This window comes from Protomyctophum bolini (assembly GCF_963924005.1).
Source record: "Protomyctophum bolini genome assembly, chromosome: 21".
Classification (NCBI taxonomy): Eukaryota; Metazoa; Chordata; class Actinopteri; order Myctophiformes; family Myctophidae; genus Protomyctophum; species Protomyctophum bolini.
In genome coordinates this window covers 14,595,818-14,623,476 of record NC_137882.1, presented here as the reverse complement: position 1 = coordinate 14,623,476, position 27,659 = coordinate 14,595,818, and the positions used below count along the sequence as shown (strand labels likewise).

The 27,659-nt window shown below is 45.1% G+C and overlaps 1 protein-coding gene across 6 annotated transcripts in view; it reads left to right on the top strand.

Annotated features, from left to right (window-relative positions):
- The window catches only part of cacnb2a (calcium channel, voltage-dependent, beta 2a), a 93,980-nt gene that overhangs the window by 40,508 nt on the left and 25,813 nt on the right, over positions 1-27,659 (top strand). For 5 of the 6 annotated variants that reach the window (XM_080794361.1, XM_080794360.1, XM_080794359.1 and 2 more), the window contains one exon: positions 22,176-22,295. In XM_080794361.1, the coding sequence (XP_080650487.1) occupies positions 22,176-22,295 (120 nt within the window). Of the gene's footprint in view, positions 1-3,886; positions 4,279-22,175; positions 22,296-27,659 lie in introns of those variants that run through there. The other variant, XM_080794363.1, reaches the window with a different exon arrangement.

The following is a 27,659-nucleotide window of genomic DNA, read 5'->3' as shown; positions in this document are numbered from 1 at the left end:
CAATGTTAGATATATAGTCAATGATCAATCAAAGTTGAAACAGAATAATTATTTATTTTAACTTCATTTCAAAGTGCATGCCACTTTGCAATTGTGCATCTAAGCCAGATTCTAAGCTAATGCAGTGGGTTAAATATCATGAGCAAAAATGCAAACAAATGCAATGTTTGAAGAACAGGGCAGGCTTACTATAGTATTACTATTGTAAACAAAATAATGGCATATACTGTAACATTAGACATAGCATAGACCGCCATTAGAAGATATGCAATGACTAATTGACTATTAAAACATGCCGTGTTTAAACCCTGAATCCCTCAATTTTGAAAGCACATTTTACTATGTTTTGTATGCATTCTAACCATGTGAGAATGGTTAATGCTTGCATTCAACAAAATGGTTGTGTGGTTGTTGGTTGAGGTTTCTCCTTCATAAGGCTGATTGGTCATGGTCTCTATTGTTACACACATTGCGAGTTTTGGTTTGGCTTCGGGAGGGTTTTTATGCAGCTGACCTGGAGAAATGGCACGTTTAGTAGTGATATAACACGTTCACAGTGTTAAATTATCTCCTGTCTCCTCTTGAGTGCAGACAACAATGTAAAACACAGGAACAATTGCATTGGGGCCCTAAGGATGGCAGATATCAGTTTCAAACCACTTTAGTCTGTCTGGTTGTAAGGCGCAGCACTGCTTCAAGGGGCCACTTGTGGGGCTTTAGACTGTTCTGTAATAATGAGGTACACAAAAGTATTGGCATCAAAATTATGCAGAATGTCCCGTTTTCATTAATAATTTTGAGAATTGCAGATCTACAAGCTCACAATGCGTTGCCAGGGCCGGCTCCAGGATGAAATTACTTAAGGGGGCACACTAAGTGTTATTTATTTCATACATCTATTGCGTTGTTAAATCTTCGTTGTGGTCTCATCTTCAATGCAAGAACGAATGTTACCTTGAATTGCAGTTGTAGACTTTAGACACCAGTTTGAATAGCCTACTAATGAAATAGTGTGCCTAGCTCACTTCATGAGCTTGTAGATCAGCTTTTCTCAAATTAATGAAATGAAGTGGTGTTATAAACCATAATAAATATAGTATAATTCTATCTCACTGTGATGTGGTGAAAAGTAGCCTACATGTTGATTGTTTTGCCTCAGTCCAATATAATTGGTTACTGCAGTGTACTGTAATCCAGTTGCATAAGAATGCTTCAAAGGCTCTATTGCCGATCAATAAGCCACAGGCTATACAGCGGCAACTGAACATGCACAACATGGTCCGAACCAGTGATGGAAATAGTACTCACATTTTGTACTCAAGTAAAAGCACCAAGACCACAGTGTAGAAATACTTCATTTGCATTGAAATATACTTGCAGAACATCCCATTTCACAAGTTTTTTGCTAAAATGGGGGGGGGGGGGGGGGGGGGGGGGGGGGGACATTTTCGATGACGTCCCACCGGAAAATAACATTGAATGTTGCGCAACAGACGCTCCCAGCCTGTGGACTAGCGATGCAATCGGTTTTGATATCAATAAATCTCCGTCCTTAGCGCTGGCCGTTACTAATTGATTGAACAGAGAACTCCGTCCTTGCCGCTCGGGGTGTTAACTTACCGTAACGTGTGATTATGAATATGGTGAATACCATATGAACACTATGCTCTATCGCTATATAAAAATTGCCCAATACCATGTGACCATGGTATCTAGGGGGTACAGCTAAATGTGTTAATACAGCATCACAATCATTTTAACCACTTGATCTATATTTTATACGTTGGTTATTAAAATAATAGCAGATATACAAGCTTGTACATCTACTATTTTTTTAAATGTACACACACACACACACACACACACACACACACACACACACACACACACAAATATTGTCCTCTGGGGAGTGTCCGTGTCACAAATAAGAAAAAGTGTCATAACCACTGACTTGAATTGCTTAAATTGTGTCATTTTGAGGTTGTTTGTGTAAAGTGGTGGTTGTGTAAGCGAGCTGCCCCGTGGTACCAGAATCACAGCTTCCTGTCAGCTGTCATCACACACGGCACGCTCAGGGCTTTGGGGACAGCAGGCATAATTAGTGTCTGCTTTTCCCCCTTCAGGTGCCTTTGACCTTTTGTTACCTCTACCTTTGTTACATCAGAACCACCAAAAAAAGAAAAGAAAAACAGTGCAGTAGCTTTTTGGAAATGTTGGACCTGGAATTATTATCGGCATGATTTAGTAGACATCTCAAATGATCTAGCCATCTGGAATGGGTGATTTCTTTCCTGCACGTTGTTTCATCCCATGAAGGAGTACTAATACATGTCAGTCGTGTTCAGTGGTCTAAAATGACGTACGTTTACTTTGAGTAACTTGAGTAACTATTGAGTAAACGTCATTAATATAATATACCTTAGGTGTGGAAATAATAATAAAAAGTCCCCCCCCTGTTCTATTTAGCCTAGAACTGAAGGTCTAGAACCTGGGGTCATATGATCAGTGACATATCACAAAGATGTACTCTTTGACTTGCAAAGTACATCTTGATGATATGTGATATGAACACTTGACAACACAGAGTACGGATCCGATACCTGGGTTCTCTACGTGGGGTCCAGGGACCATCTAGGTTCCTTATTTGTAATGTAATGTACAATTGTATTATTGTTATTTGCACGCTTGAATAGAACTCACCCATCCGTGCAATATTTTTGTATTATGTTTCTGTAGTTCTCGGTCATAGCGAACAGTGTGTGTCTCATGGACTAAGTGGCATTTATCATCGTTCTTGTTTGATTTAGGGAAAGTGGACCAGTTTCGTTATGGTTTAATTTTGGACACTCGTGACGAACTTGTGACAGCGGCACCCGCCACACAAAGGTCTTACAAAGGTTATTTGACGGCGCCTCGTCGTGTTCCCCCTTCTTGTTTTACAGAATATTTGACATTTCGTTTCTGCTACGTGAACCACTTGCACGATATTATTGCGTTTTTCAAAGCGCACATCACAGCCTGCAGTGTTCTCTGATGTCTTTAACTATGAAAAGATGGATCATCTGAGTCTGAGACTCTCTTTGAAGTGAGTGGGCTTCATTACTGTAACCACCACAGTCTCGTAGACTCCAGACAAGTACCAGCTGCCTGACATTGGCACTGCCTGACTACTGTAAAAACTAAACTACTTGTGTCACTTGATTTACTTACAGTACGTCCACATATAACTCCAGTTTTTATTGACTTGACCGGATGGATGTTTACAGCATGTTTTTATTATTATTATTCAAATGACATTTAGATGTTTTGTCTCACTTTTCAGACCCTTCCCCCCCCAAAAAAAACAGACATTTATAACTCCCTTACACACTGTAACGCAAAGGTTGTGCACCGTTGTGCGCTTAATCTTGGTCGACCAATGAACAATCAAGTTTACGACTCGGGAATCCTTTGTTGATCACGCCGGTGAATATGGCATTTTCTGTCGACACGGTGAAGATAATTACTTCCTGACGTCGTTCCTCAGTCTCAAGCCCCAACATGTGTTGGGACTTACAGTGAGTTAGTCTCTCTCTCTAGCCTTCCGCTCCTCAAAGTCAAGGCATAGAGAGCCACACATGTAAACTTCCCAGATCACACACTCCACACACGCACATTAAAAGAGCTTCCCCCAGATGCTTTCGCTGCATTCTGGAATTTTTCAGGCCGGCCCTGTTGGCCAGAGATACTTACTTCCTAACTGGCTGTGTGTGTGTGTGTGTGTGTGTGTTTGTGCGTGCGTGTGTATGTGGGAGGGGAGAGGGGCAGGGGAAGAGGAGGCAGGGCGGGGGGGGGGACCTTGTTTTGGGATTGGAGGACGGTCGTGGCGTTCTGAAGGAGTGCTCTTCTCCCAGCGTGGGAAAGAGAGGTTTGTCTCCCCTCTGCCCTCTCAGCTGTGCGGACTGAATTAGGCCATAGAAGGGCCGAGAAGGAACTAACTTTACAGCCCGGACAACTTTCTCTCACTCTGGCTTAAAGGTTGAGCTTTTCCTTCCTTCCTTCCTTCCGCCCCCCCCCCCCCCCCCACCCACCCCCGTGTCGGGACAAGGGGGGATTCGCAGGCGGCCAGAGTTCCTGTAACAAGCTCGGAGAGGAGATGGGCTGCAGCTGAGAGGGGCTTTTTGTTTCTTTTTTCTTTTCTCCCCCCCGTTCCCCTTCTTTCTCCCGGTCCGGGACGGGAACGGAGCAGAGCTGGGTAGGGCAGACATGTATCGGTCCGGCAGTGAGGAGTCGGATGTGGTGAGTTTATTTTGCAGGGCTTCGCCGACACACACACACACACACACACACACACACACACACACACACACAAAGAGAGAGACATTAAAGGCTACGCTTTGAAACATGTGCATCAAGTGCTCGTCCCAGGGTATGCTTTCGTTACCTGGACCCGATTTAGCCAAAGTTCTCCCGTTCTCCGCTGATGTCCGCCTCACTGAACAAAGAGGAAGTAGGGAGGGAGTCCCGAAGAATGGAGGGGTCATTAGTGGAAAGGTCTAGACTAGAGTGTAGCGATAAACTTCCTATTTTTCTTACTTATCACTTTTCCTGGAAGTTTAGTCACTCAGTTGGTTGCTCAAGAGGCTTGGAGTGACTCTCTTCTTGTAGTGTGCAGGAGGGGAGGGAGGGGGGTGTTCGGGGGAGTCGGGTTGGGGGCTGCTTTATAGGGGCAAGCGACTCATGACAGCATCTGAATGTTGTTGTGAGTGACCCTGCATGGCCATTACTTAGCCTTAAGTGGAGACCGGCAACAGTAGTTAACACTAACAGCTTATGTCGAGCGAAAGAAAATAAACACCTGGGCCAGGCTTGACTTATTACACACAGAAAGACCAGTTGGATGCAAAACATGGCTTCACTCACTGCTGTCAGATGCAAGAGGAGCATCTAGCCTCTCTGAGCGTAGTACTGCTGCTGGATTCAAGTATTTCCTGTTATTTCTCCATTATAACATGTCCTTTTCAGCACCGTGCCACACAACTAGTTATAAATTCCACTTGAATGCCATCAGCCTCATTCGCTTACTAAATGGATAATCAGCCTTCAAAGGACATGCAGTTTGAAGGCACACACACACACACACACACACACACATACACACACACACACACACACACACACACACACACACACACACACACACACACACACACACACACACAATTGCACACTGCACAGCTGGACACATGTGCATCGCAGCAGTGGCTATAATCAGTCTAGTGCTATTTAGTGCAGTTATTCTTTCAGGCTGGTCTCAGGGTACTAGTGTCTGCACAGTGCACACATGACTCATCACGATTCGGTGTGAAGAGGGAGGGTGTGTGTGTGTGCGTGTGTGTGTGTGTGTGTGTGTGTGCGCGTGCACGTGCACGTGTGACAAATGCTGTTGTCTACCGCTATGCTCTGTAGTTGACTCCACACTGTCCACAGTGGGAGTGTGACTATCTCACCACCTGTCCTCTACCCAAATGTAGACTCTCACTACGTGAATACCAGTGATGAAAGAAGTACTCACATTTTTTTCTTAAGTAAAAGTATCAATACCCTATTGTAGAAATAGTCTGTTTCAAGTGCAAGTTCAGTATTCAAGATATACTTGAGTAAACGTACAAAGGCATTTTCCACCTTTCATGGTACTGTACATGTGGACAGTTGCCATTTAATTAATTAAAGGCTATTCCTCTTTTTACTCTTGAGTGCCCGGATTCAAGACCGGACTCGGACTCTTATTGAGTGGGGCAACCACTCCAAGGAACAGCAATGTCCTAACCTATGTATGTCTCTATGTCCCGATGTTTAGAGTACCAATAGGGGGTGCTGTTGCACCACTTGCTTCAGACTGCTCAGATTTTTTTTCTTAAAGTACAAAGATATTGGCATCAGAATGTACAGATGGTACCAAATGAAAGGCACTCATTATGTAGAATGTCCCATTTCACACGTTTAAATGTTGTATAGCCGATCTACAAGATCACAATGTGTCGCGATTGGCTATTTTCAAATGGCCGAAATGTATATAGGGCTGAAGTGATTAATGTATGTTTTTAATGATAAAAAATAAAGTTACAAATAGCTACAAATATTGTAGTGGAGTAAAACATTATTTTTTTTGCCTCTGAGATGTAGTGGAGTAGAAGTAAAAGTATTGAAAATTTGAATTACTCCATTAAAGTAAAAACAATACCTCAAAATTGTACCTGAGTATACAGTACTTGATTATGTGTACAGTACTACAGTACACACACACACACACACACGTCTCTGAGGTGCTGCTGCTGGTTTTATGTTCAACAATATATTGATCTGTGGGCAAACATCGAAACACTACTCTATGCGTGCGCACGTGTGTGTGTGTGTGTGTGTGTGTGTGTGTGTGTGTGTGTGTGTGTGTGTGTGTGTGTGTGTGTGTGTGTGTGTGTGTGTGTGTGTGTGTGTGTGTGTGTGAGAGAGAGAGAGAGAGAGACACCTTGCAGTCTGATAGAGATAGATAGTACTGTATAATCCCACTGGCACTATGCCCGATTTATATATAAATTGTGTGACGTTGCCTTGCACCTAATCTCGTGTTACCAGACTGTTGCCTCCGCGATTTCCAAACACTTCATCATACAGTCTGGGCCAACGGAAGAGCTGTCATGAGTAAACTATAAAGCGGAAGTGGAGCCTCCTCGCCACTTCCGTTTCGTCTTTACAGTCGCGCACATTTATCCTAATATAAATAGAAAACATCTAAGCATAATATAGCTTGTTGCTTAGCAGAAAAGGAAATAAAACAATAAGCTCTAAAGATATTTTAAAATATATTTTCGTGAACGGAAATGGCAGCTTCCGTTACTCAGCTCATGGGGGCTATTAGGTCCAGACTCTATATAGCATTCGGAGATTGTGGAATAGTTGTCTGGCTACGCGAGACTACCTTGCACCAAAAACATCCAAATCTACAAGCTCGCAATGTGCAGTGCTGTGCTATTGAGTCACCGCCGCACATCTCTTATCAATCACGCGTGATGTGTGTCCATGAGGCCTCTGTCCCATTATGATAAAATCCTCACTATTCATTTAGTGTAAAATGGACCCACGTGGGGCCCGTTAACTATCTATGACTGTGTCAAAGGTCATGACAAAAACAAAACGACAAAAGAAAAGTATATGGCAGTGGTCCTCAAAATGTTTTGGCTCAGGGTCAGGGCACCCCTGTAAATAACTATTTCATCCATGGCACCCATGTGTCATGATAAGTAAATATGTAAATCTTTTGCCAGTATGAGACGAGTTGCAAATATCAGTTTCCATTAGGACAGATGGAAAATAACTTGACCACTTGAACTTCACATTCAGCAAAAATAGATGATTGATTGATTGATTACAAGCGACGTATTGTAGATCGGCTATTTTAGCCAAAGAAAGTTAGTGTTGATTGAAAAAGTACAGCGCAACTCAGGTCTGTTTTATAGTAGAGCTAGAGGGTCTAACTAAGTGGTTCAACTGAAGGGATATGGATCAATTCCAAATATTATCAAACTATTATGCGGTACACCTCTGGATTTGCGTCAGGACACCCTCAGGTGCCACGGCACTCCCAGAAACCCTGGTCTATATGGACATCATGATGTACAGTAGAATACTATCATAATAACACACATCGCTCTGTACATTATTTTCTCTTCCTGTAGTTTTTATGCATCTCAGCCGACCTGGAATAAATAGACTTCCAAACCGTTCGTTTTGAACATAACATTTAATAAATCATTGCTCTGGCTCGGAACCGCAGGTCCCTGGGTGCATGAACGGTCTTGTGAGCGTTCCCCTCCCTTCTGAATGAGGCTTAGACAAACAGCCGAAAAGCAGACGTGCAGTCCCATGCAGCCATGCATCCAATAGTCCCGTGTGCGTGTGCTGCCGCTCAGCTGGACACATGTATCACCCCTCCCCCCACAGGAGCCGTGCAGCGTTGATCAATCATCCACGGTCCTGCTAATTCATATACACCAGCCCACCGCCCCCGCCGCAATATTGATGATGCAAGCACAAAGTATAGCGGTACGAAGCACGCCACACCGACCCCCACCCATCCCTCTGTGTCTCTATTTTATAATGTATCCCTCTTCCTTGTCAGCATTTCTGCTTATTGTAAGCGACTTTGGGCTTTTATCGATGTTGAGACTAGTGAGGACCTAGTGGACACTTTTTCATGATTGGCTGCCTGTAGCACCTCTAAGCCAATGGGAGATAAAACCATAGTCTCTTCGCTGCACCTGGCAGTTATGACATGAGTCATTCTTGTTTTCTGTAGTTGTTTTCAATATAATTTGCTTTCAATATTGGTAGCCCTTTTTGGTTGCGCTTTTTTTCCTTTTGTGGCCTTGTTTATAAAGTGTAGTTGCTAATTGTCTCCACCAAGCCAAAGGCATAGGGAAAGAGTATGTTTTGCAGTGTGTGTGTGTGTGTGTGTGTGTGTGTGTGTGTGTGTGTGTGTGTGTGTGCTTGTGTCCGTCCGTCTGTGTACAGCTAATGTCCGGCACCGTTAACCCGGTAGATGCCAAATTTTGCACACACACTCCCTGGATGCCGACGATGAACCTCTGCTCCACATTTTCCAGAACGGCCTGTTATAGCACTGTGTGAAAAACATTACTCCTCCAGATTCTGTCCAAAAATCCCGCAAATCGTTACACACTATCTCTATAGTCATGTGTTCAAGACGGATCTGTCCAATATTTCAGATTCCATCCTAATTGGCTAACATTGGCTTTCAAAGTTTTCAGGATTGGCCTGTTTTGAACAAAAAGCCTCAAATCATGAACAGAGCGTGCAATTTACATTAAATCTTTCACAGACTTTCCTACTATGCTGAGGAATATATCCCACCCTTTTCACATTGGCCTGTTATAGCGCCACCAACAGGTGGATTTTTGCAATACACATTTTTGGATCAAAATGCCTCAAATCATCCAATTGCCATAAGAAGAAGAAATGGCACGCTTTTCACATTAACCTATTATAGCACCACCAGGAGGCCACAACCTGACCTGCCCTGGTGGAGACCTGTACCCCGAGGGGCACTTTATCTAGTTGGGCTTGTTTTCATAGACCTGGTTGCTTATTTCTCTCCCGAAGTCTGGCAACACTGGTCTCGTCAGCCATCAGCCTACATTATGTTGGCAGCAGAGCTGTCACTGCTGAGCTGAGGAGGGAGCTGGGTGTGAGAGGAGCAGCCTAGGACACTGGAGGGGTTTAGTTCACAGGTTTCTCAGACTTATACTTTACTTTTAAAATGTTTTTTTTTGTAGGTAAAAAAAATATATTTACCTGCGATCCACGACCCATAAAAATGGGTCCCGAACCATGGATTGTGAGACACTGGTTTAGCGCTCGCTCGGTTATGAGCCGAAGGTGAGGATGGCACTTTTTCATGTCAAGGACCCCAAAATTTGGCGGCGGACCCTCATCTAAAAATAGTTTGTACCAGCCACGGACCACTAGAATAGAAGATGTATTACAAAAATAATAATAATCCAAATTAATCAAACATTTCAAGCCTATATACAAGCTTGCAGCGCAGCATGGAGTGACACACTGTGCGTGTATTATTTTGAATAGCCAATGTAAATGGATAAAGTGGTTAAAATGATTGTGACGCTGTATTAACTAGGTTTTGCTGGGGACCCTCCATAAGGACCCCACTTTGAGAACCAATGCTATAGAGTGCCAATTGATGAGAGAGGTGCTGATACGGGAATAGAGCGAGAACCTGCGGCCCTCTCTACAGCAATGACTGATTTATCTACTGTGAGCTTGTAGATCAGCTATTTTCGAATAGCCAAAGTATAAAATGAAGTTACAGTGCCTAAACACCCGCTATAGCTTATTTTAGTGTGGTTCTCCTAAGTGTCAGTCCCCTTATCTTTTTTTATTTTGCCACATCGCTCTCCGGGACCCTGTCACGTGATTGACAGCCTGGGAGTCCATCTCAGCGATGGGATGATGCACTTATCTAATGCATGGGAGGGGAGAGAGAGGGGAGGTCTGGCACGCACAATGCTGGGTGGACACTTTGTCAGTGTCACCTTCAAATCCATGCAGCCCAATCCCTCTTCCAGCACGCCAGAGGGGTCATTATTCTATACGTGTACATATACACCCCTCCCCCATGCATGTCCTCACTTTATCCTTTATCACTTTATCCATCACTAGCCTTTGTTCTATCTCTCTACATGCAATACAGTGGTGGAAAGTACCTAAATACATTTACGCATGCATGTACTTTCTTTTTTTTGTATTTAATATTTCCAATTTTCAGTAGTAGAGTTGTAGCAGAGTATAAGTGAAAGTACTGAAAACTGGAAATACTCCGGTAAAGTAAAAACTACCTAAAAATTGTACTCAAGTACAGTACTTGGTAAATGTACTTAGTTACTTTACACCACTGTAATCAGTGGAACATTAGTATTGCTCATTCCTCCATTTTGTGGTTGAACGGTAGCGTTCTTGCCCCCCTCGCAGCAGCCTCACAACTCATGTTCTTGGCCGTCATGTGCCGTCCCTAAATTCTCTGCCCTTTTGATGAAAAAGACAGTTTGTTTGCAAAATGAGGATTCAATTTACTTAGTGTCTCGCCGAGCGCGGTGCACGCTGACGGACAGATGGCGGGACAAAAGACAAAACTAAATAATGTCGGTGGCTGCCAAAAATGAGTCGCGCCAAGCCCCCCGGCTCTTTTCCTGGTTCTCAGCCCCTGCTGCAGTCAGCCAGTCTATTAGCCAGAACAGAGCAGAACACCACTTGGCATGAGGAGTCCTCTTCGTTCCTCAGTCTAGTTGTGTGATATACTGTTGGTCTCGGACCACAGTGACTCAGTTTCTTGTTATAATAATGGAGCCTTTACTCACAGACGTGTCATAGCCAGGGTGACAACAGCTACGGCTAATTCAATTACATAATAATGAGGCCATTTGATTTACAGTTCACAATGTAGGCGTTTATCCAGAGCAACTTACAAGCGTGAAATCAGAGTAAATGGCATTGAGCCCTAGTCAACAATGACAGCGTAAATCGTCACGTAAGAAGCGTGCACGGAGAACGATGTAATTATTCAAAGAAACTTGGGGGTGAGGCTTTTGATTGATTGAATACTTCATTAGTCAGAAACTTTTTTTTTCTAGTGTTGTTTCAATTCATCAACATACAGTATCATAATAACACAATAATACATGTCATCAACCAATACTAAACAGTACACTGTGGACTCTATCATATGCCATGCCTTACCCGCCAGCATTAACCACAATCTGTGAATTATGCATTTAGGAGCTTTCACTATCCGTAAACGGTATCTTGCATTAGAATGGCTCATAACTCTAAATCTAGGGCGCTCTCCATGGTTTTGACCAAAAGGGTTCTGTCTTCATTTCTGACTTCAGGAAGCATCTTGTTTGGAATATAAACAGAAGAGAGACAGATAGTTCATCAGAACTACCAGTTATGTTTTTTGTCAATGTTATGGTATTCTGTCAGAATTGTGTGCAAATTGGCACGATTCCGTATCGCAGCTGTTGGCAGGTACAGTGATGTTTACATGTGTGGCCATATGGTTTAGACCATCAGTTACATACAGTATGCAATGCATCACAGACTTGCAGATGTCTTGTGCTTCCTGAGGACATGGACTGGAAAGACAAAGCCTTCACTCATCCCATGAAAGGGGCGGTGTTGCCATGTCCGCTTATTATAAGCAACTTTGGCTTGTTTTTCTGTAGTTGCAGTTTTTGGGGCTGGTTTTCTAGTTGCTTATTTGGGCCTGCTTCCAAATGGTTTAGTTATTATTTAAACCAGTGATCCTCAAATATTTTCATGTCATTTGTCACTAACCTCCATCTAAAAAGCCAGGGAGCTCCATATAGCAGATTTAGAATGTTTCATTTTTATTTCAGGATGTATTTTATCTACTAGATTGGATCATTTCAAATTGCTGATGTATAGAATATAGGTTTAAAGTGGTCATGTGATGTGGCCTATTAAGTAGCTTCTTTTGGGTTGCTTAACTTTCTAAATTATTTCTTAAAGGTGTAGGGCAACGGAAATGGTGAAAAAAGTTTCAGCTTCAAATATATATAATATTTATTCAAATATAGATGTAATTCTTCTTACTTTTAGAGATACAGTACCAGCTATCGTGTTCTGGATGTGACGCCAAGCCAACACACACCGGATGCAGAGAGACAACCCGCTCAATGGTGCTAATTAGCTTTAGTGATTTCTGCCGTGCCGTTGTGGTGACTGCTATGCCACTGCTGCAGGTCGAAAGGCCCCTGTCCGAGGGGATCGATATGACCATTGAACCCCCTCCCCGCAAAGCAAAATGGCCACTATACGAATTTGGTCAATGACAGGTTGTGTCATAGGCCTTACGTCACACCCGTAAGTCCTACGTCCTCCTGGTGGGGGCTCCCCACTGGCAGGTGAGTCAGTAGGATACAACAGCAGTGACAACACAAAAATGTGTTGGGGTAGGAATTCATCGGCATAATGACTAAATTGGGGAGAAAAAGGGGTAAAGAAAACCGATTAGCTACTCTAAATTCTTGGTGTGTGACTGAGCGCATGGTTTATAGCAGGTATCACCTGGGTCGGTCACATGTTGGGAAGCTAGAGCTTTACTTCCGTTTCTCTGGGGTTGCTCCAATATCACTGCGGCTGCAGCTTAAACCAACACCAGTTCAGGATTTGGCAGTGTATGCTCCGTGCAGTGTTGATCTTTGCTGCGTTACAAGCACTTATACGTACATAAACAAAGAATGAAATGAATAGAGTACACATTCTATAGATTCTGTTGTGCAAAGCGTCTAATAATAACACTGTAAATGTTATTATTAATAATAACACTGTAAATGTTATTATTAATAATAACACTGTAAATGTTATTATTGAGAAATCAACCCATAACCTTTTGCAGAAGTACTGTGGTTCCCAAACGAGAAATTTGACTCAGAAATTTGTCTGCGGCAGGGCTCGAGACTAAGGGACTCCCAACGTCGGGACACTGATCTACAGCACAAACTCATAATACCATGACGCCTGAGGGCGAGAAGCGACCTTGCCCACGCGTCTGCCTGGGTGACAGCAGACTGCTGGGCGAGCACTTGCGCTTTGGAATGGGGGATCAGATCAACATATCTGCCTGGGTGACAGCAGACTGCTGGGTGAGCGCTGGCGCTTTGGCATGGGGGGTAAGATCTTCATTTTCGGGCCTGTTAAGAACTCTAGTTTTTGCCGGCTGGCCCGGCAGGCCCTTCTGGAGTTTAAATGGATGGGTATCAGTCAAAAGGGATACATCGAAGAGGAAGGATGGATGGGGAAGGATCAACATATGAAATGTCAGAACAGGGCCAAGGGTTTGAGGTCAGATGTAGAGTTGTTGGCCAATATTGATGACATCAGGGATCTCAATATACTGTATGGGCTTAATATTGATGACATCCTATTGATCTCCATCCCTGATGATGTCACATGCTCCATCCCTGATGATGTTACGTGCCCCCCCCCCGACCAACCAACACACACACTGACGGGAAATGCATGATTCCATAGTTAACTGCGACCTTCCGTCACAACAAGGATGTTGTTTTTTCTTCAAATTTATGGAATATCTTTTAGGAAAGGAAAATGTACTCAATACCAAAATAAAGCCCACAATAACGACCCACTCCCGAGTCTGACCCGGTGTTTGGGGAAACACAGGTTTACAGGACTGTTGACCTTCTGCACAGTCCTGCTTATTTTTAGCATCACCTCAGTCCACCTTGTGTCCGACCACAGCATAATTAGACCACAACATCAGTCAGTTTGCTGTTGCGTCACTCTCCATCTCCATCCAAATCATAATCTAGCTTAGGTAACCGCCTCTGTCATTAAGCTAATTGGTCTTAATGAGGTAAAGAAATAATCATCATACTCCCCCCTCATCCCCTCCCCCCTCCCTCCACACACACACCACCCGGGCCTCCCCTTTGATGTGAGACGTGGCTAAATTGGCGGGTGCTTGTCGAGAGGCAGGTACCCCGGGCGCACGCAACCGTGTCATTGATTGGCTGAGATGAGCTGCAGCTGATTAGCGTGTCATCCCATGATGTACGGTCAGAGAGAGAGAGAGAGAGAGCCCCCAGGGGATGTGACCACTAAGCCACAGAACCGGCGAACCCATTTCAATTACTGCTCTGCAGAACTCGTCGTGACCTCACCAGTGGTGGAAAAATTACTCAAATTATCGTCAAAGTATCAATAATAACGCAATGTGGAATTACTATTTTGCAACTAAACGTGCAGAATGTCCCAATGTTTGTGTAGGGCAAAAAAACAGATTTGCTCAGACACATATGACGTCAATGGTCGATGGGAATTTGAACGAATATTGCCAAAGTAAACGTACTGAAAACGGTAAAGTAGAAAATACCTCAACATTGTGCCATTAGAGTACTTGAGTAAATTGACTTTGTTACTTTGCACCACTATCGTTTGCAGCTCCGCAGACTGACCGCTCGCTGACCTCACAGCGCTCTGTGACAGGTCAACCAGGTGGAGCTTATTATGGTCAGACGTATGTCGACCAACCTGGCAGGGGGAAAAAAAGAGGATGTATTGAAGAGTAATTTGTCCTCTGCCTCTTCCATTTGGAGGGTTTAATTAAAGCAGCAATGACTCCCTGCTTGTCCCATGGCTCTGCTCACACATGTAATGAATCACAGAGGAGCTGATAGGTGCTACCTTTAAAAGTCGAAGAATTGCCACTTGCCTCACTACTGTCAACATCAGTCACGAGGAGAGCTGTGAATAGAGAGGCTCTATTTCAGCTCTCTCCCATGGGTGGAGCTTCTTTTCCATCCACCAGCTGGCCGACAGAGAAAACGGGCGCGGCTGTCGGCTCAGGTCTGGAAACGCTGTCTCTCTGTGTCAGTTCAATTCAAAAGTAGCTTTATTGGCATGAGAAAACATACATTACCAAGGCAAAAGTGGAACAAAATAATCGGAACATAACTATGTATGTACAATTAAATATTAAATGTAATGGGAATAAATTAAAGTGCAAACTTAAAGGGAAGACTACTATCTTATAAAAATCGCATTGCATTTTCTGTAAGAAATAGTTTTACATCCATGTAATATGTCTCTCTCTTTCTCTCTCCCTCTCTCTCTCTCACACTGTGTGTCTCTCTCTCACACACTGTTGTTTTTTTGTTTTTTTACATGTGTCGATGAGTGTGTGATAAGCGTGAGCATGTAGATTGAGGGGAGTGTAATCCTCACCTCCGAGTGGGAGAGGTGTGCAGCTGGTGTGTGTGTGTGTGTGTGTGTGTGTGTGTGTGTGTGTGTGTGTGTGTGTGTGTGTGTGTGTGTGTGTGTGTGTGTGTGTGTGTGTGTGTGTGTGTGTGTGTGTGTGTGTGTGTGTGTGTGTGTGTGTGTGTGTGTGTGTGTGTGTGTGTGTGTGTGTGTGTGTGTGTGTGTGTGTGTGTGTGTGTGTGTGTGTGTGTGTGTGTGTGTGTGTGCACGCACGCACATGTGCACGCAGTCACACAGCGTGTAAATGTGCAGCTAAGTAAATAAGCAGAGGATGCCGGATCACAGCAGAGAGCCATGAACAGATGGAAGGACTATGGGGTGGCTGAAAAAAAAGAATAAACGAGGAGAAGGGGAGAGGGAGGAGGTGTGTGTGTGTGTGTGGGGGGGGGGGGGGGGTGTAGATGGATAGAGAGAGAGAGAGAATCCTAGAGGTAGCACAGGGGGGGGGGAGGCTGTGGAGGAGAGAGGGTGCAGGACATGCACAGCACAGACGGGCATGCAAAGACACAGCAAGCAGTGCAGCGCTTGGCAACGGCAGCAGCACCTGAGAACACGCGCTAGCAGCAGCAGCCAAGCAACCACCACAGCTCCGTTCACATCAGCAACAGAGGCAAAGCACTGCTGGCTGCATACAGAGAAGCTGTACGCCACCACCAGCAAACAGACAAGACGACAGCAAAACAAGCCGCACGCCTTGTCTGTTTTCCTCCCCTGTAGAGGAGGATCATCAGCATCATGGCAGCAGAGGAGCCGTGGTAATACCACATGGCAGGGACGATGCGGCAGGACGAGTGAAGCTGGGGTTGGGGGGGATACCGGAGCTGAAGCCCGAGCCGTATAAAGGGAAGGAAGAATTGACAGTCAGCGAGGAGCCACCTGGCTGACCGCCTCACGGCTGCTCCTGCATGCTGCAGGCGGCGAGTCTGAGCAGCGGCTCCCGGGCGGACGAAGGAGCAATAAGCGAGCGAGTTGAGATGCTGAGATTATGCACGTGGTGGCAGAGAGACAGAGAGACACAGGGAGAGAGAGCAGCTCCTGTGGATTCCCCCTTCGTCTTCAGCAGCAGCAGCTTCATCACCACCCATAGACGTGGACCTGTATACACTGGCAGCAGTAACGACCAGCTAGCTGTACTGTAGCTGCAGTGGTATAGTACCAGGACACAAACCTCCAGACCTGTTTGTTTGGGACGTCATTTTTAGCCATATAGGTTCGAATGCACCTGTAGCCGCATCGCGTTGGACTTTGCAGTGCAGTTATTAGCTGTAGTAGCACTAGTACAGTTGAAGTAGCCCAGGCGTAGCACTAGTGGTTGTAATAGTTAGTAGTAGTTGTAGTAGCAATAGTAGTAGGCCTAATAATAGTAGAATAGCAGTGATTGTAATAGTTGTACTAGCTGTAGTAATAGTGGTAGTAGCAGCAGTAGTTATAAGAGTTTTAGTATTATATAGACTAGTATTAGTAGAAGTAGTACTACTTGTAGTACTCGTAGCAGTAGTGTGGGTGGGGGCGGGTGGGCTATTGGCTCAGGACAGAACACTGTGTGACCAGTGTGGCTGATGAAGGCCACCTGGATCCGACTACTGAAACGAACCAAGGGAGGTCGCGTCAAGAGCTCTGATGTACATGATGTAAGCACACCTTTAAGTATGTTTACATCCATGTCTGTGTGTTCTCATAGCGCTGACTGTGTGTGTGTGTGTGTGTGTGTGTGTGTGTGTGTGTGTGTGCGCGTGTGTGTGCGTGCGCTGGAAGTACGACAGCTTCTGACACGGCACGCAAACGTTGGTGGCGATTTTATAACATCTCAACCTAAACTGACTTTGTATTAACATCTAAAGACACACACACACACACACACACACACACACACACCCGTAACTGTCAACCTTAATGTACTGTCAATGATGCAAGCAATGTTTGGAAAGCTCTGTCGTGTGTGTGTGTGTGTGTGTGTGTGTGTGTGTGTGTCCATCCATTCAGATACCATCAATCAGTGGCTGCAGGGTGGGGGTCAGGGCAGAGCTGTGTGGTTGTTTATTGATAGTGATGATGGGCGGTGCAGCGTAGCGTGTTCTGTCATCATTCATGACTGTCAGGTTCTGCGCAGATAACAGTATCACCTTCCTCATGCTCGGACCCACTGGACAGATGTCCTCCAACTCATTTGACCTGACATGATATTAGCCTGGCATGTGGCCACACTGTAATATCACTGCGTAGATATTAGTCTGGAACTTCAATGTGGAAGATTTATTTCCAAACGGGCGGTTACAAACAAGTTAAAAACGAATCAGTCTCTGTTTCTCATTCGCTTCAAGCTTATTCGCATGAACCCACAGTATATTATCAGGCGGTCCATTTAAGCAGTCACTGTTCTGCGTTCACTACATGTAACAGTAATCGTTCAGATGTCAGCAATCAAATTCCCTCCACCTCCCCGGTCTCCTCCCTACTGTGGCATTTAGTTATGGGTGATTCTGTGATTATAATGGGTTGTACTGTCTGTGATATGTGGTATCCAGTTCTGTAATGGGTGATTCTGTGATTATAACGTGATTCATGGATTGTTTTATATATGATATGTATATCATATATCTACTGTATGTGGTTATGGCATACGATTGAAGTCGTTATTCATGTAATGTCTTTATCTTGTGCTCTGCTCTGAGGGGTTTGTGATCTCAGATTGTGTATGTCGCACAGGCAATCTGTAATATCACATGAGCAGAGCCACACATGCAAATAGCATCAGCAATCAGGGCATACATAGGGTTAGAATATTACGAGCTCCCAGAACCGTGATAGAAGAGTGAAGCTTCACTCTACTATCAAGGTTCTGCGGGCTCGTAATATAATATGTTCGGTTGTCACGGTGGCACAGTCGGTATAGCGCTGTCGCCTCACAGCTAGAAGGTCCTGGGTTCGATTCTCGCCGGGGACGTGTTCTCTCCTCTGCTTCATCAGGTGGAGTTGGCGAAAAGGCCTTTCTGTGTGGAGTTCTCTCTGTGTCCCGTAATGTAGGCAGCCTCACAGAAAACATCCAGTAATCCTGGTCTCTATACTGCCTCCCCGCGCTACGCAACAGAGGAAACACCCTGTCAGGTGATAAGACCTGCTCACTCCTCATGCATTGAAGGAAGCATGAGCTCAGTTTGGGGCTCTTCCCAGGTTGGCAGAGGGAGAGTAGTGCCCAGGTTGGAAAAAGTTGTCTGTTCCTGAACTCAAGTTATAATAACAATTTCATACGATTGTCATAAAAAAGTTAGAATGTAGACCATAGTACAAACGAGGGCCCTCTCCACCCCATTTACACCATATCTCCATCGTACTGTAAGTTGTAAACAACTCAATCTTGCGCTTGATCTGAGCGCAAGATCCAGATTTTGTGTGTGTGTGTGTGTGTGTGTGTGTGTGTGTGTGTGTGTGTGTGTGTGTGTGTGTGTGTGTGTGTGTGTGTGTGTGTGTGTGTGTGTGTGTGTGTGTGTGTGTGTGTGTGTGTGTGTGTGTGTGTGTGTGTGTGTGTGTGTGTGTGTGTGTGTGTGATTTTAACGACGCCAAAAAACATGACACCTACTGCATACGGAGTGTCACTTTAATAGTTTTAAGCTGCGCGGCTAAGCGGACGACACAATGCCTTATTCATAAGCCCGGTGTGATGAATGCTCCAGCTCCATGGATAGTTAATGAGCTAGGCTTTCAAATAAACCTCTCCAGGTATTTTTAGTCCACCGCTGCAGGTACAAAGTAGACGAGATCAGAGTCAGACACACACACAGAGACGGTTAATGAGCTTGGCTGCCGGACATCATAATTGCAAGTTCCAAAGATATGAATGGTTCATTATCATTTGTAATAATGCTATACCTACCGCAGCCTCATCAGCATCCTTAGCGGTGGTAATGCAGCTATTGGGAAGAGTTGAGGTTGAGGATTGATCTATCAGTGTGTGTGAGGATTGATCTTTCCGTGTGTGTGTGTGTGTGTGTGTGTGTGTGTCGTGCGTGTGCGTGCGTGCGAGTGTGTGTGTGTGGCATGGCTGGGTAATTCTAATCAGGCACGAAGTGGGGGAGGCTATTTTTAACTCAGACACAGCAGAGAGTATAATGGTGCAGTGAGATGAATGAGACACCGGTGACGGTGGAGGCAGAGAGAGACGTGGTGTGGAGGTAGAGAGACGTGGTATGGAGGTAGAGAGACGTGGTGTGGAGGTAGAGAGACGTGGTGTGGAGGTAGAGAGACGTGGTGTGGAGGTAGAGAGACGTGGTGTGGAGGTAGAGAGACGTGGTGTGCAGGTGTCTGAGCACCTGAAGCCAACACGGTTCCCCTTTTGGTTCGTGGTCTCCAGGGGGACCCCCAGGCAGGCGGCCACGGGGTCATGAAATGAAGGGGTTCCTGGGGTGATATTAATATTATAGCATGAAAATCAGTTTAACCACAATATTTTCAGATGGGGGTCCGTGGCCAGGTAGAACAAGGTTTGAGAACCACTCCTTTTAGTTAACCACTTAAACCCTATTTACCTCATTGATGTGAATCCCCAGGGCTCTATTGGGCCCCCTCCTTTTTTCCCCTCTACTGTTTTATTTTCAAGGACCCCCATGGAACCAAATGGACCCATAGGCCTATACACTGCCGACTCTTGCCGAGTTACAGACCCCCCGTCCCCCCAAGAGGGTCCTACACGCCTATGTGAGACTCGATTGATTGATTGTATTTTTTATTTCACAGCAAAAACTGTGGACGACACCATGATTAAGCATTACACTTACAACAGGGTCCACCATTTTCAATTCATCAGAACATTTAGAGACGTACAAATATACATTTACTGTATACAAAACAGGAAATCATCATAATAAAGAAAGTAAAAAATGGAAAAACAAGTACAGGAAAAAGGGGGACTCAGACTATATTTACTATATTTACAAGGGGCAAGTTTTGAATTGAATTTGAATTGTTTGAATTGTAGGTGCTCTTTGAGAGCTGTTTTGAAGGAGTCAAGGGATTCACATATCTATTCACATATCACGCATGCACGCATGCATGTGCGTGCATGCGTGAGTGTGTGTGTGTGTGTTTAAATTGAGTGTTTAAATTGAGTGTTTAAATTGAGTGTTTAAATTCTATTTATCATAACAGTGGATGAATAGAAGTCCTGTGGTGTGTCCATGTGTATTATTGTGTGCCGTGCACGTGCAGTGCAGTGCGTACAGGTGTGTGTGTAGACAGAGATTAGTTGTCGTGCTGCCTTGTCAAGCAGAGAAGAAGCGTTAATTATTCAACACGGACCCAATACCTTTGGCTTAGATCTTGTGGTTTTGTGAATTGTCCCTTTGGGTGTATAGCAACGGCTACAGTGATTTACAGAAGAAGAGCGCTATTTGCGGCAATAAACGAAAGTTATGCTCCGTCACACGATGGTGTCGGGCGCCCAAAAATAGCTCAATGGCATAATGGCTCACAACTCACGTTGTGAGCTTATACTGTAGGTGCGCTCTTAGGTCTGCTATTTCCTCTTTGAGATGAGAATGGTGCTTTGGTGCTATATGTGCCCTCGCTTGTTTCTCTGTGTTGAGCGATCAGGTGACCTGGGGTCACTGGTGCTTTTCAGAACTGTTAACGCCATAAACCCTGGCGGGGGGCGCTGTTTTGTTTATGACAACCTTTCAAAAATAGCAGTTCTGCAAGCTCACGATGCATCGCAGTTGTGAATTTTGAAAATGGGTGGCTCAAGTGGTTCACATGTGTAGTACAGTTAGTATGTGCGATTTCCGTTCACAATGAGTGTGTCAAGCCTTCCTCAGTGCGTATGCAGGGTTTAAAATAGAATTGACTTTTATTGATCCCACGGGGAAAATTCAGGCACCAGATGAAGCACAACAGTTAAGTTACAGATACAGAGTAAGACAGTATATTATATCCAATACAAAATACATACAGTCCCAGTGTCAAAAAGAGTATCCCCCCCCAGAGCAACGTCCATTATGTATATGGTTGGGACCCAGGACCGGAGGAACTGGATCCGACATTGATGAATCGGTTCCATCACATTTGCAACCGTTTCCGCAACCAAATTTTATCACACTGTCAGAGCTGGTATGTTATAGAATTACAATACCAGTGGTTGTCAAACCTTTTAATGCCAAGGACCAGCCTAACTTGTCATGGTCTGTCTCCCTACAGACCATGTTTTCCATGTCAGCCACTCCCACTGTCCATTCCCTCTCTGTCATTGTCACACACCTATTTCCACCCCCTCTCCAGCCCTACAGTGCCATGCCCATTCCACACCTGTGAACACTCCTGCAATTACCCTGCTCCCTATAAGACTGGACTCACTCCACACAAACACTGTCAGATCATTAATTCCTTGTCCCAGAGCTGTACTGAGTTCCAGGTTCTCTGTGTTTTGCCTTTTCTGAGAGGTTCTGTGTTTTTGGACTTGTGATTGCTCTTCTCAAGGTTTGCATTCCTGTTTCCTGTTTTGTACCTTTTTTGAAGAGTTCATTGCTTTTTGGAATTCCCTGAGTTTGTAAGCTTAACTGTTTTTGCTTAATAAATCAGTAAATGCGAATATTCCTGCTCTTGTCCTGCATTTGGGTCCTACCCCCCCCTGCCTATCGTAACATAACTTTGGAGTAACAGGACATTTAAAACCATTTTCGGACCGTTAAGAGGAGCCCGGAATCGTTCAAATCCTTTAGGATCCGAACCCTATATATGAGCAAACACTATAGCCTAGGACCGATATGCACGCTGTGTGACAGACACTGAGGTGTGGTTGTCCTGTGTTCCTCCAGGGTTCGGCCGACTCCTACACCAGCCGTCCATCAGACTCGGATGTATCCCTGGAGGAGGATAAGGAGGCAGCGCGCAGAGAGGCAGAGCGCCAGGCGCAGGCTCAGCTCGACAAGGCCAAGGTACGTAATGGTGTGCTTCTTTACCACCTCGCTTCTCTCAAGCATTTGTGAAATACACGCATTCTTTCCAATCCTAGGCTTATTTGATCTTTACACACAGTCCTTTCGTTTTGTTGCGGTTTGTTTCCCATGTACGTTTTATTTTTTACACATGGCAAGGAAAAAACTGCATCGCTCCCGAGTCGTTCTGTGAAGGAGGGAAAAAGCTAACGTGTGCATTTAACGGACGGCAGTGGCTCAGCGGTAGAGTGGCCGGTAGAGTGGCCGGAGCAAACCGCAAGGTTCCCAGTTCGATACCGGGGTGTGTGTGTGTGTGTGTGTGTGTGTGTGTGTGTGTGTGTGTGTGTGTGTGTGTGTGTGTGTGTGTGTGTGTGTGTGTGTGTGTGTGTGTGTGTGTGTGTGTGTGTGTGTGTGTGTGTGTGTGTGTGTGTGTGTGTGTGTGTGTGTGTGTGTGTGTGTGTGTGTGTGTGTGTGTGTTGTGGAATGCTCTCCTGCCCTGTGTCAAACTCCTGTGTGCAGGACAGTCTCCTGTGTGCTCAATGTGTGACGGGGCATCAACGGACCGTGTCCCAACCCGATACCCTGCTGTCCCGAGTTCATGTGTTAAAGAGGCTTTAGTAATGATGCAGCCTCAAGAGAGAAGGCACACCCACACCACCATTAATCAGAGCAAAGTCTCATCGACTTGAACAAATAAACACAGCCTGTGCAACAGGCGGAGCAATCAGATATCTAGCCAGTCAAATTGACTGGCTCTGTTATGATTCATGCCTCCGATCGGTGAAATTATCCCATTATCGTTGACGTTTCGAGCTGCTCTGTGGTTTCCACCCCACGGGATAATTCAATAGTCAGGCTACATTAGAGCCTGTATACTGTATGTACAGTGGCACTGTGTTGCTATTAGAGCCTGTACTGTATGTACAGGTTGTACAGTGGCTATATATAGTGTTGCTATATCCCAGTCAGTCTGCCTCTTCTTGCTCAGTAATTAAAAAAGATAACTTGGCTGTAGCACTGCAGATAACCTGGCATGGATCACCCTGGCTGGCATTTTGCATGATAGACGAGCGCTACAAAATAACTTCCCAGTGGTCTATATCCGCCAGAGAGAAACGGAGTGGCCTTGGGGGGGTCAGGGGAAGTGTACACTCTCTCTGGCGGCGATGCTTTATGGGTGGCGGTTCACAGCGTCCCCACCTCACCGTATACCGCTGATGTATACTGGCACAAAGTTAAGCCTGAGCATGTTCTCTGTGCACCGGGTCATATCACTAATGGAGGGCTGTCTGTACTTAGCTGATGTAAGCTCCAGAGTCGATGCCTAGTGCAGTCGTTGAACACGTCTTGTTGTGCCGATATGTGTTACTGATTTCACGATATGTCTGGTAGGGAAGTTTTGATGCTATTTTATTCTTTGATCTGCTACTTTCAAATGTACATTATTTAGGCTTCATGCCCATTTGGACTAACCTGACGCTGCCAGATCCAAAAAGCTTGCTACACAAATTTTTTTCACAGCTTATTTGGGCTGTTCCTTTTTTTCAAGATACATGGTAGATGATTGGATGGGAGCGTCTGTCTATCACCGTGTGGGCGTGCAAACACAACCAATCATATCGACGTGTCTATATACCGTCACATCCGCGTTTGCACATATCCCGCCTTTAGCTCACGCCGATTGGTTCGGTACGAAGCAGATCTGACTCAGGGCTCAACTCCGTCAGAGATCCCAGATGAGTGTTGTGTTAAGGAATATGTTTCCCCAATACCGCCCTCATCTGGCAGCGTCAGGTTACATTTGGACCTGGGCCGATTCTAAAACTGCTAAAACCTAACCTAAGGTTTCTGAAAACCTTCAAATTATTATTAAAATATAGAAAAGAAATGTTGCTACATGTATAGCAACAACTACTGAGACACAGAGGTAGCATCTGGTTTGAAAGGTATAACAACGTATAGGCCTACGTTACAACTGATCTAAATGGGATCTAAATTGAGGGGCGCTATAGCCCCTCCTATACTGTATGTCCAGCTTTTAGTGTGTGTGCACAGACTTTGTTCTACACAAACATTACATTCCCATTAACAATGAATGACAACATTAATTTACGTCATATCATAGTGTACTGTAAACACAAACATTGATATGTTGTATATTAGGATGCTTTCATAATAACTGTCAGTAATAAGTCGGCGATGAGGAGGATAAGAGCGCCCCTCACTTATTCTCATTATAGACATGGTGGAAATAGAGACACCAGGTTGAAAGTGATTAAATCTGCCTGTGGATTTTATACTGTAGTGTAAAGGGGAGGTGGAGGGAGTTTCTACTGTAGTGTAAAGGGGAGGTGGAGGGAGTATGAACACTGACAAGCTGCAGATGAGGTACTGTGTGACTGTATGCTGCTGAGCATGTAGTAAAGTGTAGGATTGAGGGGGTATATGTGCTAGCTTGTTAGCAAATGAGATTGGAGGGTGATTGGGGAACCACAGGTTCCCCCGTGTGTGACTGGCTGTGACTGCCTGCACTATTGCGCCGCTCGATTCCTTGAAAAGTAACTTGTGGACATACTCGACAGCGACGATATACTGTGCTGTGCTGGACCAGAAGCAGCAAGCAAGCCAGAGGTCGTTCTACTCAGCCAGAGTCTTGGTAGATAAACAGTTAAGGACTCTGGTCTGGTACGAGACCTTTGTGTGTGGGACTGTTAAGCTCTTAAAATCTACTGTATATATAATTGAGAAGTTAGACAAGTTGTGAGCGTACACATCGTGCACAGTTCGGGTGGCCAAGTCATAGACTGTGACGTATGCGGAAGTGCCATTTACGCTTGTGCTTTGTGGCCATGATACTGTACGTCACAGGCGTTAGACGTGAGCGTGTCACAGGCACGCAAGCTTCCAGTATCTTACTTAAGAGATTCCTTGTTCAATGGTTCGATGGCTTACTGACTTAAATTTAAACAATAATTAATACATTTTTACACGTCACAGTTATGTGATTTACATGTTCAACCTGGCGGCCCTATTTTCGGCATGTCATTTTATCCCACTAAAATCTGGAAAGCATGATCTGTGTCATTTCAGATATTAGCTCTACGTTTATCTCCTTGTACATCTGCAATTTTAGATTATTATGTTTTTAATTAATCCTAAAAGTGAATTTTAACACAAATCTTCTCTTCTGGGGGTCCCTGGCACAAAACATATCAGACTTAGAAGGCAATAAGGCATGCATGGAATCTCAGGTCACCCTCACGGCTTGTAGGGTGGATGGTGGGTGGTCGGTGAGCGTCACAAAGATAACATCATCCAGACTCGCATCCAGGAGCACCGTAGCTTCCATCCACACCGCACTTGGGCACAAACACTGTTCAGGGGACTGCCATGAGAATAGTCACTCCAGGGTCCCCTTTGTGCCACTTTTCAGTGGTCTGCCATGAGAATAGTCGCACCAAAAAAACCTTTTCAGCCTGATGCACTACTACGTTCCATGGATTTGTTTTGTCACTTGAGTAGCGAAGTGACAAAAAGGATCCATGGAACACAGTGAATCAGGCCAGAAGTCAGGCTAGCACTACAGACTATACAGCAGTGTTTAACACTTTAAACGGCCATAACTCGGTGCTCTGATCGGTGCAATATAGGACTGGATTTAAAAATACACATACTTTTTTTTTATTGCGAAAGGTATGGCATTGTGAACTTGTAGATTGCTATATTTGTACTGAAACAGACACAAGGCTGTGCTAAACTCACACTGGATTAATGAAGATTATGAGGACGTTTGTGGCACATAAAAGTCAAATTTACAAGCTCCCTGTGAACCCCAAGGCTAGAGCCCAGAGTTAGATAGCGAGCTACAAGCCTGAAGACGATTCATTTGGAATTGATAGGTGAACATTCAAGGTGAAACAATAAGCAGATCTCTGATTTACGGCAGCAGGGGATCCTGCGCATACATGCTGGGGAAGGCTGTGAGCGCTGTATGTTACATAGAAAATCAGCGACAGTGAGGGCTATAGCACACTGGCCGTGTTCAGAGGACAGGATTAAATATTCATGGTGTGATGAGATATGCTGTAGCCAGGGGTGTCTGCGTTGTGTTAATTGGCCATGGACCACAGCGCTGCCCTCCAGGGTTCCCAGTTACAGATCAGACTCCTCTCGAGTATAAAAGAGCTGTTATACTTTGCTGCACGTCGGCATCACGTACAGAGAATAGCTGCTCTACGAGATTGGCCGCGTTGCATTGCGAGCTTGGCTCTGGCGCATAACCAACTATAAATCAAGCCTTATCTCTATACCTCTTTTCCGTATCTCTCTCTCTCTATCTCTCTCTCTCTCTCTCTCTCTCTCTGTCCGTCCGTCTGTCTCTCTCTCTATCTCTCTCTCTCTCTCTCTGTCTGTCTGTCTGTCTGTCTGTCTACATGTGTGTGTCTCTCTCTCTCTCTCTCTCTCTCTCTCTGTCTTCTCTCTGTCTGTCCATCTCATTCTGATTCTATCCACCCGGTCTCCCTCTCTCTTGTGGTCTGCCCTTGGCTTCCGTCAACCCTTTGCATGGTACATCTTGCTCCTCTCTCCTTTTGCTCTCTTTCATCTCGTTCCATTTTCTCGTTCCCATTTCCTCCTCCTCCGCCGCTGTCCCCCCCCCCCCCCCCCCCCCGCGCGCGCCTCCACGTCAACCTACCTCACTCACTGCGGTCAATACAGCATACCTAATGAAGGCCTAGCTGTGTGTTACGTAAGGATGGAGAGGATGAGGAACATTAGGCCGGTGGTCAGGCGGAGATGTGTGAGTGCTGATACCTGTGTGTGTGTGTGTGTGTGTGTCTGTGTGTCTGTGTGTGTTTGCGTGTGTGTGTGTGTGTGTGTGTGTGTGTGTGTGAGTGCGTGTGTGCGTGTGCGCGCCCTGGAGGATCTGTAAAATGCCATTAGGCGGCCTATAGAAAGCCCAGTGTGCCAACACCCGTAATTGATTGACACGAGTGGAAACAGCTGAGAGGAAAAGGAAAAGGCAGTGGTCCATGAGACGGGCTGGGCTGTCCATCTCCTTTGGGAGAAAGCATATACACACACACACACACACACACACACACACACACCGTCCTAATGGATCCATCCGGCTACCTTTGCTCAACCATGTGGGCCCAGTGCAAGCGTCCACCCACCATCAAGGACACTCTGTCCTCTGTCTGCCATCATGTTAGTGCCAGTGCTGTACACACACACACACACACACACGCACGCATGTGCACACACACACACACACACACACACACACACACACACACACACACAGAGAGAGAAGATAATGGGGTTGATGCGCGGCATGCGCAACACAGGGCCAGCTCATTCTGC